General features: G+C 38.3%; 1 protein-coding gene across 1 annotated transcript; it reads left to right on the plus strand.

The window, feature by feature from the left end:
* The first annotated feature begins 166 nt into the window (after nucleotides 1-166).
* Nucleotides 167-13,669, plus strand: rnf5 (ring finger protein 5). Its single transcript, XM_042506882.1, has 6 exons — nucleotides 167-563; nucleotides 9,214-9,232; nucleotides 11,502-11,614; nucleotides 12,036-12,096; nucleotides 12,193-12,304; nucleotides 12,663-13,669. The coding sequence occupies exons 1-6, from the start codon at nucleotides 340-342 to the stop codon at nucleotides 12,779-12,781; spliced, it is 648 nt and encodes a 215-aa protein (XP_042362816.1). The 5' UTR covers nucleotides 167-339; the 3' UTR covers nucleotides 12,782-13,669.
* The last annotated feature ends 1,129 nt before the right edge of the window (nucleotides 13,670-14,798 follow it).

Below are 14,798 nucleotides of genomic sequence, written 5' to 3' on the forward strand. Positions count from 1 at the left end.
AATTCTTACTTTTTATTACTTTTTCGTCTACTTTTTCTGTTTTATTTTTATTATTTTTATTATTATTATTATTATTATTATTATTATTATTATTATTATTATTATTATTATTATTATTATTAATATTATGGGTTGGCGTTTATTATTTTCCCCGCCCCCTGCTCAGTGTTTTTCCCGGAAGCGGAAGTCCTCACTCAGGTAGAGCGACAGCAGCAGCAGCCTCGCTCTGGTGTGACACTTGTCGTCGCCTCTGCCTCGCGGCTAACGTTAGCTGGGGTCGGGCCCGGTAGGGTTGGGTCGGGTCGGTACGTTATCTTCCACACTCGCACAGTAAACACCATGGCGGCCGCGGATCCCCGGTCCTCGAGTGACGGCGGGCCGGCCAACAGAGGAGGATTCCCGGCCGGGGAGAGCAGCAAGGACCGCGACGGGCCGGGCGGCAGCAGCAGCGGCGGCGGCGGCGGGGAGGGCGACCGGGAGCGGGACCGGGCCACCTTCGAGTGCAACATTTGTTTGGACACTGCCAGGGACGCTGTCATCAGTATGTGCGGCCACTTGTTCTGGTATGAGGCGGGGGAGGGGACAGTTTGATTTGTAGAGGAGGTTGTTGTTGTTATGTTGTTATTGTTGTTGTTGTTGTTGATCAGACTGTAACGTTAGTTTTACCGGCTGTGCGGCCTCCTTTAACCGTCAGTTTGACTTATTTAACGGCGGAAAAAACGCCCCGAGACGGTCCATTATCTCCTCAGTGTGTAGGACAGGGACAACCAGCTCGCTTTGCTTGGGGGCCACTTTTACAAAATGACAGCAGGTCAGGGGCCAGTCACAGCAGCCCTTTACATGCTTTAAGGATTTTCGGACGTTTCCGGGACTTAAGGACATTTGTAGGATTTTAGGACGTTTTCTTGAATTTGAGGACATTTCAAGGAATGAAGGGCAATTCTAAGTATTTGGTACATTTCTCGGACTTAAGTGCATTTCTAGGATTTCAGGACAATTCTCGGACTTCAGGCGGTTTGTCAGACTTAAGGACATGTCTAGGATTTCAGGGCATTTCTAGGATTTTAGGACATCTCAGGGATTTTAGGACATGTCTAGGATTTCAGGAAATTTCTAGAACCATGGGATGTTTCTAGGATTTAGGTATATTTTTTTGTTTTTTGTTTTGTTTTTTGAATTTAAGGACATTTCACAGACATTAATAGGATTTCAGAACATTTCTAGAATTTTGGGACGTTACTACGATTTTAGGACGTTTCTAGTAGTTAACATTTCTAGGATTTCAGGACATTTTAAGACTTATGATGTTTCATGGATTTTAGGACATTAGGGGCTTAGTTAGAACCTCAGCCAGGGTTTTTTGGGGGGGATCCTCCACTGGTATATTTTTTGTTAAACAAAAGCTCTGTTTTGTTGCTGCTTTATGCACTTTGGCACCTTATTTATACTAAAAGTAGAAAAATAACTCTCAGTGTGAATCATTTTTCTTGTGAATCAGAAAATGGTTGGTGGCCCAATCACCACCCTATCGGAGGGCCAGATTTGGCCGCGGGCTGTAAGTTGAGTGTCGGTATTATAGGTGATGACAACAGCCAAGATGACTTAAAGATATTTGGTGAGTGTGTAGTTTTTGCTGTCAGTGATGAACTTTAAACCTCATTATGAGCTGTATTTGTGGTCCTGATGTCTCGGATGAAGGCGGATCACCGTATTTAGAAATTACTGGTGAAATTACTCTGCTCTGATCTTCAGAGGCGTTAAATCATTCATATCATATGGGTTCATGTAGGTCAGAGGTCACAGTTGTTCTCTCTCTGTGACACATTAACTTTCTGTCTGGTGATCATTTGCAGCTTTGAGATCAAGTCCACGTTCACGCAGTGAAACGTGACTCCACACGTGTGTCACAATATAATATTACTGCAATTCGTTGCAGTATTGCAATTACAAATATTGTGATATATTGCCATATAATACCTTTTATCACAGCAGATAATGTGCCCAATTGAAAACTTTGTCATCATTTTTTTATCTAAAAAGATAAGATTTTAAAGATAAATTTTCTCACTTCTTTTTCATTTGCAACAAAATGTATCTAATAGACTATTAGATACTACTACTAGTTATTCTAGTAGGTTACCAAAATTTTAATTTGTATTTCTAATTTTAGTCATTTGTGTAATAAAAAAACATTGCAATACTCTGCTGTATCGATCCCCCCACCCCCCCACCCCTATTATATACACTTATGAATGAATTGCTTAGTAAAAAAATATATATCAGATATAATGAAAATAACTTGGCTGTAGCCCTTTTAAGTCAAACTTTTGAACAATAAATTAGTGTATCTGCCAGGATTTGCTTAATGCGATTATACTGGTAAAGCCTTATTAAGGGACTGTTAGTTATTCTTGAGAGGGAAGGAGTTAATGCAAAGTTACGTTTTATGCTATGTTTTCAATTTGGCTTAGGGGAGGGACATTCAACTTTGAATTATCATATTTTGTATTTATCTGAAATACCCTCAGAACCCCACAACCCACAAGTTGGTTTGTAAGGTAGGTTTTTAAAAAAAAAAATCTCCAAAATCACACCATTTAGGTTAAAAAAAAAATTGTAGCTCCAGGAAAGGTCATAACAAAAAAAAAATGAAGTCACACTATAGCCACCTCCATATTTCAGAAATTACAGTGCAAAAATGCCAAAAATGCAGTATGTTTGAGGTAAATTATAAACAGAGAGAAGTCACACATTTATTTTACAACTGTAAAATATCCCGCTCAGTATGTATCGTTAGGTCAGTAGATGAGCGAGTAATGAAAGTAACTAACCAGGTTACACTGTCACTGTAATTCTGGTCCCTACTATCACCGTTTTAATCAAGACTTGTGCAACACTCAACCGTCAAACGGCTTTGTGTCGAACGTCTACGCATGCACGCAGTGACGCGTTTCAAGGCTCATTCATGAGTTGTTGACTGATGGCCGTGCACGCTCGCAGGTCGAGGCTAATGTGAGATTAGAGCCAAGACGCCGGGATTGGGGTCAAGCCTAAGGGCATTATAGTCGGTAGTAAAAGTCGTATCACAGAGGAAAGAGTAACGGCTCTTTACCAGTTAATGACGCATGTTTTGTTAGTGATAAGTATCTGCGTGAGTGTGCACGTGTTGTGGAAACAGAGGTGGAGTTTTAGGATATTCCTGCTGCACTTTGTGTACAGAAATCTCTTTGTGACTACGGATGTTTATTCCTCCTCAGCGTTAAGGTTTTTTTTCAGTGGAGAAACTCTCTGTGGAAAACACACTAAAGAAGACCACAAAATGTTTTCATGAACAAGATGACGCATATCTTGACCCAAACAGAGGTTTCAAACTGCCGGCCCTGCATTTTTCAAAATAAGTGTAAGTGCAAATTAAACACTTTTGTGTTTTATTTTCAAAATAATATTAAAAAATATATCGTCTGACAATAAAAAAAAATGTTTAATTTTATTTTTTTTTCTATAATTTTTAATTTATTTACATCATCTGATAATGATTTGATTATTTTAGTTATAACAAAGTTTATTTAACTTTAATACAGCAGTACTTTATTAAACTTTATACTTTAACATTATAACAGTATTTTATTAAACTTTATTTTAACAGTAGTTTATGTAACTATTTTATGGCAGTCGCTACTTTATTTGTAACTAGTTCATGTAATAACTGTGTTTTTTAGTAGTTTACAGGAGATATAAAATATTGGAATATTTATCGTGTATTGTAATATAGCCTTAAAAATATTGCAATATTATTTTAAAGCCATATCTCCTAGCCCTATTTTCATATAGTTATCATATTTTTGTTGAGGCTGCAAAAATCAAAATCAATTGGATATCATTTTTTTTTTTCCAGTTTTTAAAAATTAACAATTAATCTACAACCAGCTGCAGCAAACCTGACACCAAAGTCTCACTTTCCAAACCTAAATTAAACATTGTCTTGGCGGACGGACAGCTTTTAGCGATTTGGGCAGGAGGGACGTTCCTAACGACTAATTTTTCTGACCTTTAGTCGACGGGTCTGAAAGAAACCACGCAGAAAACAGTCAGAACTGAGCACAGTAAAATCTAAAAGCTTAATAAAGATTGTCAGAAAAAAATATTGCGTGGCTTATAGGAGCCATTTGAAATTGTTAATCACAGTTTTTAATAATTAAATTGTTTTTTAAATGTCGCCAAAATGTGTGGCACTTTGCACCCTGCGTTATGAACATTTCACATTATCGTACAATACATGACAACTCACTAAAGAAAAGTAAAGAAAAGTAAATAAAAACAATATTCTTTGTAAATCTTTAGTACCTGATTATTATAACAGCATTTTCATCGAGTGAAAACTGAAAGGCGATCGCATTTAGGTTTAACTGACTCGTGTTTGTGGTGCTTACTCGTGGGAACAACGTTTAATTGACTCGTGGATTAATTTATTATTTGAACAAATACATGTTCATGTAATAAAAGCAACATTTATTTACCAAACCTACAGAGCAGTTTTCGATGCACAAAGGAAAATAAGTGGTTTGTTTAAATTTTGTAAATTATATTTACTATTTATTTTTGTTCTAGCCCCTCCAACCAAAGTACACAGGACCACAGTGCTGGAGGCCTAGAAAAACCTTGTAGGGAATAGCGCAGGAATCTTAATATTGTATCAGCTGTTGATTTATTTCATATTTAATCTGAGAAATTTCCCTCACAGTTACATGTGCGGTTGCGTTCAGGCTCCACTGTTATGGGAGCTGATGTAACTTAGTTGCTATGTTACCTGCGTCCCCCCTCGTCTCTCTCATGTTCTGAGTAACGTGATGAAACTGTGATGAAACTACCAGCAAGGAAGAAAAGTGCTGATGTCAGACAACTGTTGCAACTTCAAATCAAAATTGCAACTCAATGGCATCTCGTCATTTTTTCTAGAGGAAATTGTTTTAAATCGCAGTCTGTCACATTCATTTCGAAGACGTCCTCACTGTGAGTTCAACTCCTAACTCTGCATCTGTTCAGCTTTTATTTAACTTTGACACAGTTTGTCTTTGAACCAACTTATCTGGCTTTTCTCCACTTGTCAGCTGCAGCCAAACAGCTGCACTTGTTGCCAAAATGCTCACAAAGTTTGCACAGCTGAAATGCTGTGTTAAATTTAGCTAGAGAAACTTTTCTCAAATGAAAAACCTGTGATATTCACAGGTACTAAACTTGCATTTTACCCTCGTTAGCGTTGACATGTGACAGAAAAACTGTCCAGTTTCTCGTAAATCAAAAGTAAACTGAGAAGCAGACCTACAAGCAAGCTGAGCAAGAGACTCTAGATGAATGAGGTGTTAAAGAGACGTTAACGTCACTGACATTTTTCTCTGACATCTTTAGGTTAATGAGCAGAACTAGTGTTGACTTCAACACTGGCTGCGGTGAATTGAAGACTGAATCAGAAATGGAGACGGGTGATATCAAAGCATGAATCTGCAAAATGATACCATCTAACAAACCTCTGACTTCAAGGTTTAGAAAAAGAAGCTTTTTTCAAAAGTGTGTACATACGTGAAACCTAAAGAAACATAAAAACAGGTTTAAACAAGTGGTTCCACTTTTCCTTGTAACAACTTATGTCTGATACATCTCAGTGTTATATGTACGTCTAAAGACAATCTGAGTTTTTATTCACACTATAAGATTTTGCAAAGGCGGAGGATCTTGCAGGGTCACTTTTTTCAAAACTACAACTAGATTCCTCTCGAGATTATTTCCCATCCTGCCTCCTGGTGGGAAAAATTACACCAAACCCCCTTTAAGAAATACAATATATTGACAATTAATTACATGTCTGTGAAAACACAGAACTCCAGAATGGCGTCATATGTCAACAGTATTCTTGTCAATTCGGTGTCAATATAATCCATAAAGATAAACTTATTTTTGTTTAAACTTTATATTTTGGATTTTTACACCTCAACTTGCCAACAGCCTTTTGCAGTAGTTTGCCCAGATGTGGGCAAACTACTGCAAAAATTACGATTAAGTGCTGGTTGGTGGATCAGATACACAGAGAATTAAAAACCAACTTTTGTCCACCGCAGAACTGGACCAGCTTCGTTTTTCACGGTACGAGAGAACCGAGACTGACTCATGTTCTTTCACCTCCTTGTTTACTGTCTGGTTTGTGTTTGCTGGTTTTCATTGTCCTATGTGACAGTAAAATATTGTTAGGGTTTGGACTTTTAATAGGATGCAGGAAAGCAATTTGATTACCCTACCTTGGGCCGCAGGAAGTTATAAACAGGTATTTTTCACTATTTTCTGTTATTAACATTTGCAGCATCAACCACATGGAGTAGCAGAAGGTGGGCAACTTCTCTGCTCACTTCTTTTTAATGAAAACGGATGGGTTATTAACCATTATCGATTGACTCCCTAATTCAGAGTATAGTAAAGTCAGAAACTATCTATTATACAGAAAAGAAAAATAATACTTAGAAATACACACTGTGCCGTTAATACTGGCTGCATTTTTTTGCATCCACAGGAACATGTTGTCTTAGCTAATAAAAGACTCTGCTTACCTCGTGGAAACTCTGACCTTTGACATTTAAATCTTCTCTAGTGGCTGAACTGTTTTATCTGCACTGTGCTCTAATTAACTGAGGTCTTGAGGAGAAAAAAACTCATTTATTCACGCAATTAATTTATAATTCACTAAAGACTAAAGTGTGGGATTAAGTACTTCTTGCAGATAGGGCTGTATGATTATGGGCTGCATCATTATGGCTAAAATGATAATCACAATTATTTTTATCAATATTGAGATCATCATCAATTTTTCGCATGATTATTCATTAAAATGAACAGAGCACTGCTTTCACTCAACTTGTGCTTTATTCCTGCTAATTAACCAATCTATGCATCAAAATTAGACTTAAAATAAGTTTCTTCTCTCCCTGAACTCAATGCATCTGCTAGAAGCAAAATATATGTAAAATTCTGCCCAAAATATAGGCCGACCAAAACTAAATATACCATTACAGAATCCAGCCCAATTAAACTTAATGAGCAGAGCAAACATTAACGTAAACATTGCAGTCGGTGATGTTTATTTAATTGTGGGAAGATAAATTTTAAATCATGATTAATGTCCGATTAATTGTGCAGCCATACTGGCTGATTAGTTTTGTTAAATTAAAAACAAACTTTGCTTGAGTCCCTTTCGCGCCAGTTATGTTTGTCTTTAAGTTTACCCTGTTTAAATAACTATTTCACTGCTGTAAAGATGTTTTTCCTAAAACTGAGCTGCCTATGCAGTACAAAGATGCAAATACTTTGAAGCTGGTGCTACATGACCAGAGAAAACAGACAGTTTTGGCTCAAGAGGTAGAAAACCTGCAACTACCAGAATGCACTGCGCCACACTGAACCAATAAACACTTCCGCTGATGGATGACATTAAAAAAAAAAAAAAGTTACATTTTAATCAAACTACAGTAGAATCTGTAGTTTGAGCAACAGCGTCAGAGCCAGCAAATTTGTTAGATCTGGTTAGATAGAGGAAGGTTTTACACAGTTGATTTCCACACACTGCTGCCCATTGTGCAGCTTCCCCCCTCATAAGTAACAAACAGTCCCTAACCTTAACCACCGAGGAAGAACATGACAGAAGTTCGACTTCCCGTCGCATTATCTGGGTGTGTTAGTCCGATTTCAAGAAATTTGATTCAGTCCGACTTCAGTCAGACTAACACGTCTGCACGTATTTCAAAAGTCCAGTTTTAGTCGGACTAACAATAATTCATCTTTTCCTCACATCATGTAAATGTATTGATTGTTATGATACAAAGCTGGTTGAAAATTGGCAATGTTTAAGTATCCATTTATATAAAGGTTACACTAATACACTTCACCAGTTTGTCTATTATCCTAAATAAATCAAAGTCGGAACAACAAATTATTCAAACTTTCCAGAAGGTACTTTTGAACTGTCGTGTAAAATCACCTTTTTTTGTGTCACAGTTCTTTTGTAGTCACCTGATCTATTTTGTAGTTTGTTCATCATTTTTAACACCGTTCCAGACGGTAACAGTAAATCATAATTAATTTTATTGGTTATATGGCCCTTTGCATCCAGTTTGCTTAACCCTCTGAAACTTGAGCAAATGTGCTTAATTTCTTTCAAAAACAAGGACAATAGACAATGAACACTTTTGGAAATGACCCAAAAATGAATAAGAAATTAGTAAAAAAAAAAAACAACAAAAAAAAACGTTACAAGAAAATTATCAGAAAAAAAGAGCAAAAATCAAAGAAGAGAAAAACAAGGAAATGTCCTGGAAAAAGGGTAAAATAAAAAAATCTTTATGTAACATAATATTAAATAATAATGATTGTTTTCTGGATATTTTCCCTAGTTGTTTTGATAATGTTAATAATTCTATCTTTCCTGCTCTCCTTTCTCCCCTTTTACACATTTCTTGTTATTTGTGGGACATGTTTTTTAAAGAAACAGAAGTTTCAGGGGTTTGAATGTTTGTGAAAGGCAAGAAAACTGATGTCAATCCAGGTTTTAAAGAGTTTAAGCGGCTATGATGGATATTTTTATTTTAAGGTATAAAAATGACAGTATGAAAGTGGTCAGTCATTATGATGAACTAACAGAGAAGCATCGCCTGAATCCACAGAGCTGTGAGGTGTGAGAGACGTAGAAATACTCACCTCCGTATCGTCGTCCATCTCCTGAAAAGCCTCCGTGTTTGGCACCAGCTGATGCGGCGTTTCCTCAAACCTGCATCCTGCTCTCCCACAATGCAGCAGCAGGTCGGCCTGGCCGTCAGCCACGCAGGCGAGGCCCACTGTTGTCGCTATCTGCTGACAACAGATGGAGCCAATTAATACTAACGATGGGGAGCGGGGACGAGATTAATCAGCCACCTCGTTAGGAACAGGTTTTTCTGGCCAGGTGGGCTTCCATAGGTGTGAGATTCACAGGTGACAAAGAAAAATCTGACAAAAAGAGTAATTACAAAACGACTTTATATTCAATCTGTGCATTGAGATTTATATAATTCATATTTTTGTAATCGTTTTCAGGAAAGTCGGTGTCGTTATTGAGGCGAGCTGCTGACATTTACAGAGAAAGGAGTCATTGTGAGAATGCAAATTAATCTTTTGTTTCTCTCTGTGTCTCCACAGCTGGCCCTGTCTCCATCAAGTGAGTATTTCCGCTCCTGTCAGCCTTTGTTTTGTAGTGACTCGTTGAACGGACACACAGGTGTTTTAAATACTCTGTGCTGATGAGACTTGTGCTTCAGGTTGGGGCATCGAAAGGTCAGCTGACTCTCTGCAGTAATAAATGGATCTAATGGATGATAATTTGACTGATAGAAGATAAAGCAGCAACAGTTTTCATCACTGATTTAGGGGCCTCTTACACAGCAATGGTTCCTGCATGAAATGTTAACCCTTTCAAACCTGAAAAAATTGGTTTGATTTTCTTAAAAATAGCACAGAGAGAAGGCAATGAGAAACTTAACAACAGATGGCCCAAAAATATAGAAAAATTAGTAACAAGTTAGAAAATGACCTAAAAATAAGCAAAAGAAGTAAAAGAAAACAAAACCAATCAGAAAATGACTAAAAAATATAATAATTATAGTGATTATAGATTTCTGGACATGTTTTGCTAATTTTGTTATTCCCCCTTTTTTTAAAAAAACAAATTTTCTGATCTCTTCAACACCTTTAACATTTTTTTCTTGCAATTTGTGGGACATTTCTTGCCAAGTCAATCAATGTCTGACTCAGGTTTCAAAGAGTTAAATAGCTCGTGACAGGTATCCGAACGCAGTACAAGAAAACTGATGTCGAACCAGGTTTTGTAGGGTTAAACTTTTGTTGCAGTGTGGCCTTTCGTCCACACAACAACAACGTAAACAAATACAACTGCAAAAAAAATAAATTAAAAAAAATAGATTTTCAGCAGCTGATGCAGGATGAGGTACGCACACGTGTAATGAGACATAAACAAAAAAAGAACTTGAATTGATCAGCTCCAGTCATCAATACCTGACTCGTGTGTTTAAGTCAGTTTTGGGCCAATATCAGTGTCAGATCGGTGCATTTGTAATATTACCTCCACCTCATTTCCACTGAAGCCTGCAGAATGGATTAATTACAGATGTTTTTGCAGGTTTCTGTGCGAGCCCCAGCAAGCTCAGACCGTTTCACGTGTCAAAACGTACCTGTCGTATCACGTGTTTGTGGCCGAGTCACAGATTCAGGCATTGTCCCATTAACCCTTTTTTTTTAACACACTACGGGACTGCAGCAAAGCTCTGTCTTGTTTGGTTGCATGATGCCAGTCAGCGTGGTCTGAAAACATTAGGACAGTGAGCCTGTAGCTGCCCGCACAGTCCTGAGAGGAGCCTCTAATCAGAAGTGAAAACACCTGTGTGAGTGAGCTGTCACTGAGACTCAGCAGCACGTTAACCTAAATGTAATCAGCAGCAGGTAGTGATGTCACCTCAGAGTGGAAACCACACGAAACACGCTAAAGCACTCAATGCTTCTGTCTGCTGCTTTTCTGCAGCTTTCACTTTTCTGCTTCTCACCAGTTAACCTCATAAAGAGCTGCACATCGCTCTCAGTGCAGCAGCATGAAAACCACATAGATTCTAGTGCAGGTTCAAAACCATTGCAACCATTTGTGGAAAATCATTTTTTGTTTTGAATTTGCTGCTGGTAGCTGAGATCTGTAACATGCTCCAGGTCACTGGATGAAATCTGAAGTTTTAGGCTGCTGCAGCACAAGCTTTTCCTATAAAACTGTTTTTTGCTGCTGAGTCCAGTAATTAGACAGTAGATAAAGGAGGTATATCTTACTGGTTACTAACACAAAAGCTTTACGAGGGGTCAAAAGGCCTTCTTTAGTTTAAGTAGCATAAGAAAACTAAAAAAAAAAATACAGTGGGCTTATATCTCAGCATTCATTTGTTTTGGTAAAGAAAACTAAATTAAATTGTTGTATTTAAAGTTTAGATTACTATTTAAGACATAAAAATACCTTGTCCTTGTCACAAAGGCCGCAGCTTTGTCTCAGACCTTTGGCCCTTTGCTGCATGCCATCCTCTCTCTCCCTTTCACGCTTTACCTGTCCTATCAAAGAAAGACAAAAGAATAAATACACAATATGAACAGAGAATTGTACAAAAAGTTTCTTAAAAATATCAGCTCAGATTTCATCCATATTGCTTGTTTTTAAATAAACTTCCTGCAGTTATTGCGTTCACAGTTTGGGTTGATTGTACAGTTTATCACTTGATCTGTGCTGTTATTGTTATGCACCTAATATAATGTGAAAAATATGTTGCACTGTCAGGGGTCATCCATTTACTCCATGATAAAGAAGGGGTCTCTTAAGGAACCACAAGTATATCTGATCTGTTTTATGAATATTTTCACGTCTTTGTTGCTCCTCTCAGTGGTTGGAGACGCGGCCCAGCAGGCAGCAGTGTCCCGTATGTAAAGCGGGCATCAGCAGGGAGAAAGTCATCCCGCTGTACGGCAGAGGGAGCTCCAGCCAAGAGGACCCCAGGTACACCGAGAGTCTCGTGTGTGTGTGTGTATTACGTGTGACGGCCTCATGGTTTTACTTTTACTGGTTTATCTATTTTTTTTTTTGTTGGATTTACTCATGTGTATTCATCTTTTATTGGTCTATATATGTTACTTTTACCCTTTATTTGTAGCATTTTTTTTTTAACATTTATTTTTTGCCACTTCTGACTTGCATGTCTTTGTATCTTTAACGGGTTTACTCTTCATCTTATTTATTATTTTATGAGGGTTTAACAGCAGTTCGGTTGCTTTGTTCTCTGCCTTCAGTTTGTATCTTGCACTTTATGCAGCGAATTGTTCTTCCACCTGGAGTAAAATGTGCTATACAAAAAAAAGAGATTTGCCTGTTTGCTTGTTGTGTTACGATTTTATGATCTGATGTTTCTGCGGTTGCTCAGGTTGAAAACTCCACCTCGGCCTCAGGGACAGAGAACAGAGCCAGAGAGTCGAGGAGGAGGGGTGAGTCCGCTGATATTATTCTAAAAGTCAACACATCGCTCATAATCAACAATGTTCTCTTTTATGTTTTTATAATTTAAACTTTTTTTCTGTCAGATGTTTCAGGGTTTCGGAGACACTGGCTTTCACATGTCTTTCGGCATCGGTGCTTTCCCTTTCGGCTTTTTCACAACAGTCTTTAACGCCAACGACCCTTTTCACAGAGCAGGTAAACGCAGAAAAATACACACACCGTTTTGTCAAAATCAGTCAGAAGGTGTTTGATAAACGCACAGTAAAGTACTAAAAAGGTTATTGTGCTCTGGTGGTTGCTGCATTTCTATCCAATTTTGAGGCCCTGTTTTATAGAGGGTTTGTCATTGTTATTGAGGGTTTGTTTTTGTTTCTGGAGTGAACGTTCCCTGTAAATTTTATTTTGTGAACACTGCAGAAACCCTGTAAGTGGATTATTTTGATTAATGGGTTAAAAGCAGCATATAAACACATCTGTTGCCTTCAGGCGACATAATTAGATTCAAAGACACTCTCCCATGAGACACTAATAACCTTTCCTGTCCACCCGTCAGACCAGTACGCAGGTGATCACCAAGGCAACGGCAACCTCAACAATGGCAATAACAACTGGCAAGACTCCCTCTTCCTCTTTGTGGCCATCTTCTTCTTCTTCTGGCTGCTGAGCGTGTGATGGAGGCCGGACATGATGGACGAGAAGACGGATGAGCAGGAAGGAGGAGTGCAAAAAGAAAAAAAAAAAAAAAAGAAAAACAAACTCACACTAAACTCAAGCCACAGACACACACTCATTTTACATTTCTGAGCAGGTACTAACTTGGGAGAGAGCGGAGGATTGTGTTTGATCCCATAACAAGAAATACAGGATGTATACTGTATATTTGGTTTTCTCCTCCTGGCGAAGGCAGATTCACTGCAGGATTCTCAGCCCCACCCACCTGCTTCGCTGATTTTGTTTATGCAAAAAGCACTCGCTGGAAAGCAGTAGTGTGTGCGAATCCCCAAAATAAGTCCCTCTCTACACGCACCTGTAGATATATGCACACAGAAAAACAACTTCAGAGACAGTATTAAGGGATCGGTAAGCTATGTAAAGTTTTTTTATTGCAGAAAAGAGGTGGGTGGAGGATAATTCGGGGTAGTTCTGTTTTCACATTCCTCTTGAAGGTTTACTCCTTAAACAGAGAGAGGGAGGCACGTTGTGGAAAGTTCGGTGGGGTTTTAAGGCCAAAGAGTAGCAGATCAGTCACATGGGGGGGTGAAAAATATAACTGAATTATGTTCCTGTTTACAGTTTCCTCGTGAATTGAACAAGTCCTCCTCAAAAACAGACGGACAGATAGGAATAGCACAGATGGATGCATTTTTTTTATATACATTTGTCTTAACAAAACCTGCCATTGCACTGTGAAGTCATTGGAGCTGGTGTGTGTGCTGGTGTTTAACCACTTGTTGTGTCTTTCCTCACAAAGCTGTACAAACATGGATGGTTGTGCCGTTAAAGGGCCACTTCGGGAGATTTATGAGCAACTTGAGAGAGTAAAAAAAATAATCTGACACATACACAGTTTGTTAATTATGGAGCAATTTAAGAAGAGAGAAAGTTCTGGCTAATAAAGGAGCTCGACAGCAGATCGACGCAGCGTATCGAGTGCGGAGAAAAAGCTCAGCACGCTAAGAATTTACAGGAATAACAAGCAGCAGTTGGACGAACTTTCTGTCACAGTTTTGTTTTTCCCGACTGTATGTGTCTGTGTGTCTGAGTGAGTGTGTAAACATTATATATTTGTACATATGAATATTGTAAATGCTGTTTTTACATGTTTTTTGAGTGGATGAGCAGCCACAGAGGGCAACAGAGGACGAGATGAGCGTGTGGGCCTCAAGATGCTTTTGTAAAGCGAGGAAACGATTTGCGATTTTTCACAAGGATGTTCAAAAGAGGCTGAGACACGATCTTTGACTCCGCGGGAGCTCGGGTGTATGACACACGCGCAGTGTAACGGTAGCTGTGAGGTTACAGCAGATAGTGCAAGACATAAAGTAATGATGTCGCTCTGTGCTCTTTGGGTGGCGCTATTTTTGGCCTCCTTAAGTGCGCTCGGCCTGACAGAACATTTAGGTACAGTACATTTACAGTACAGCGTTTTCATATAGAAAGTATTTGTTTGTGGTCTTTTATTACAGACTTTTTTGTTCTATAACAGTGAGCCAGCTGTGCAGCAGCCGCAGACCAGGTTTCACTGCGCAGGTGTCGTACCTCAATGCTGTGACCTCAGTTGAGACCGCGACTTTTCCTCTTTGAACTTGCTTGGTTTTTCATTAATTTCTCCCTTTTTACTCGAGAAAAAAAACTTGCAGCACAAATTAATTACACTTCTGCCAACCTCTCTCTTTAAGTCAAGGGGAGACACCCCAGGTGATTTTTTTTTTTTTTTTTTTTTTTATGCACTGGCAATTTTTGAAATTTTATCCTTTTTCAGACTAATAGAAGGAAAATCGACAGTATACAACTTTGAGTGCTTAATTTAGTAAAGATTTCTGTTCTTGATTTTTTTTTGTTGTTGTTGTTGTTGCAAACAGTGCATAGTTAATTAAATGCTTCAATTGCATATGTAATCATTAGACTTATGAAACCTTGTAATACAAAAAAAAAAAAAAATTGTAGTAATATAAGTAATCAACTGGGG

This window comes from Plectropomus leopardus, chromosome 18 (assembly GCF_008729295.1).
Source record: "Plectropomus leopardus isolate mb chromosome 18, YSFRI_Pleo_2.0, whole genome shotgun sequence".
Lineage (NCBI taxonomy): Eukaryota > Metazoa > Chordata > Actinopteri > Perciformes > Serranidae > Plectropomus > Plectropomus leopardus.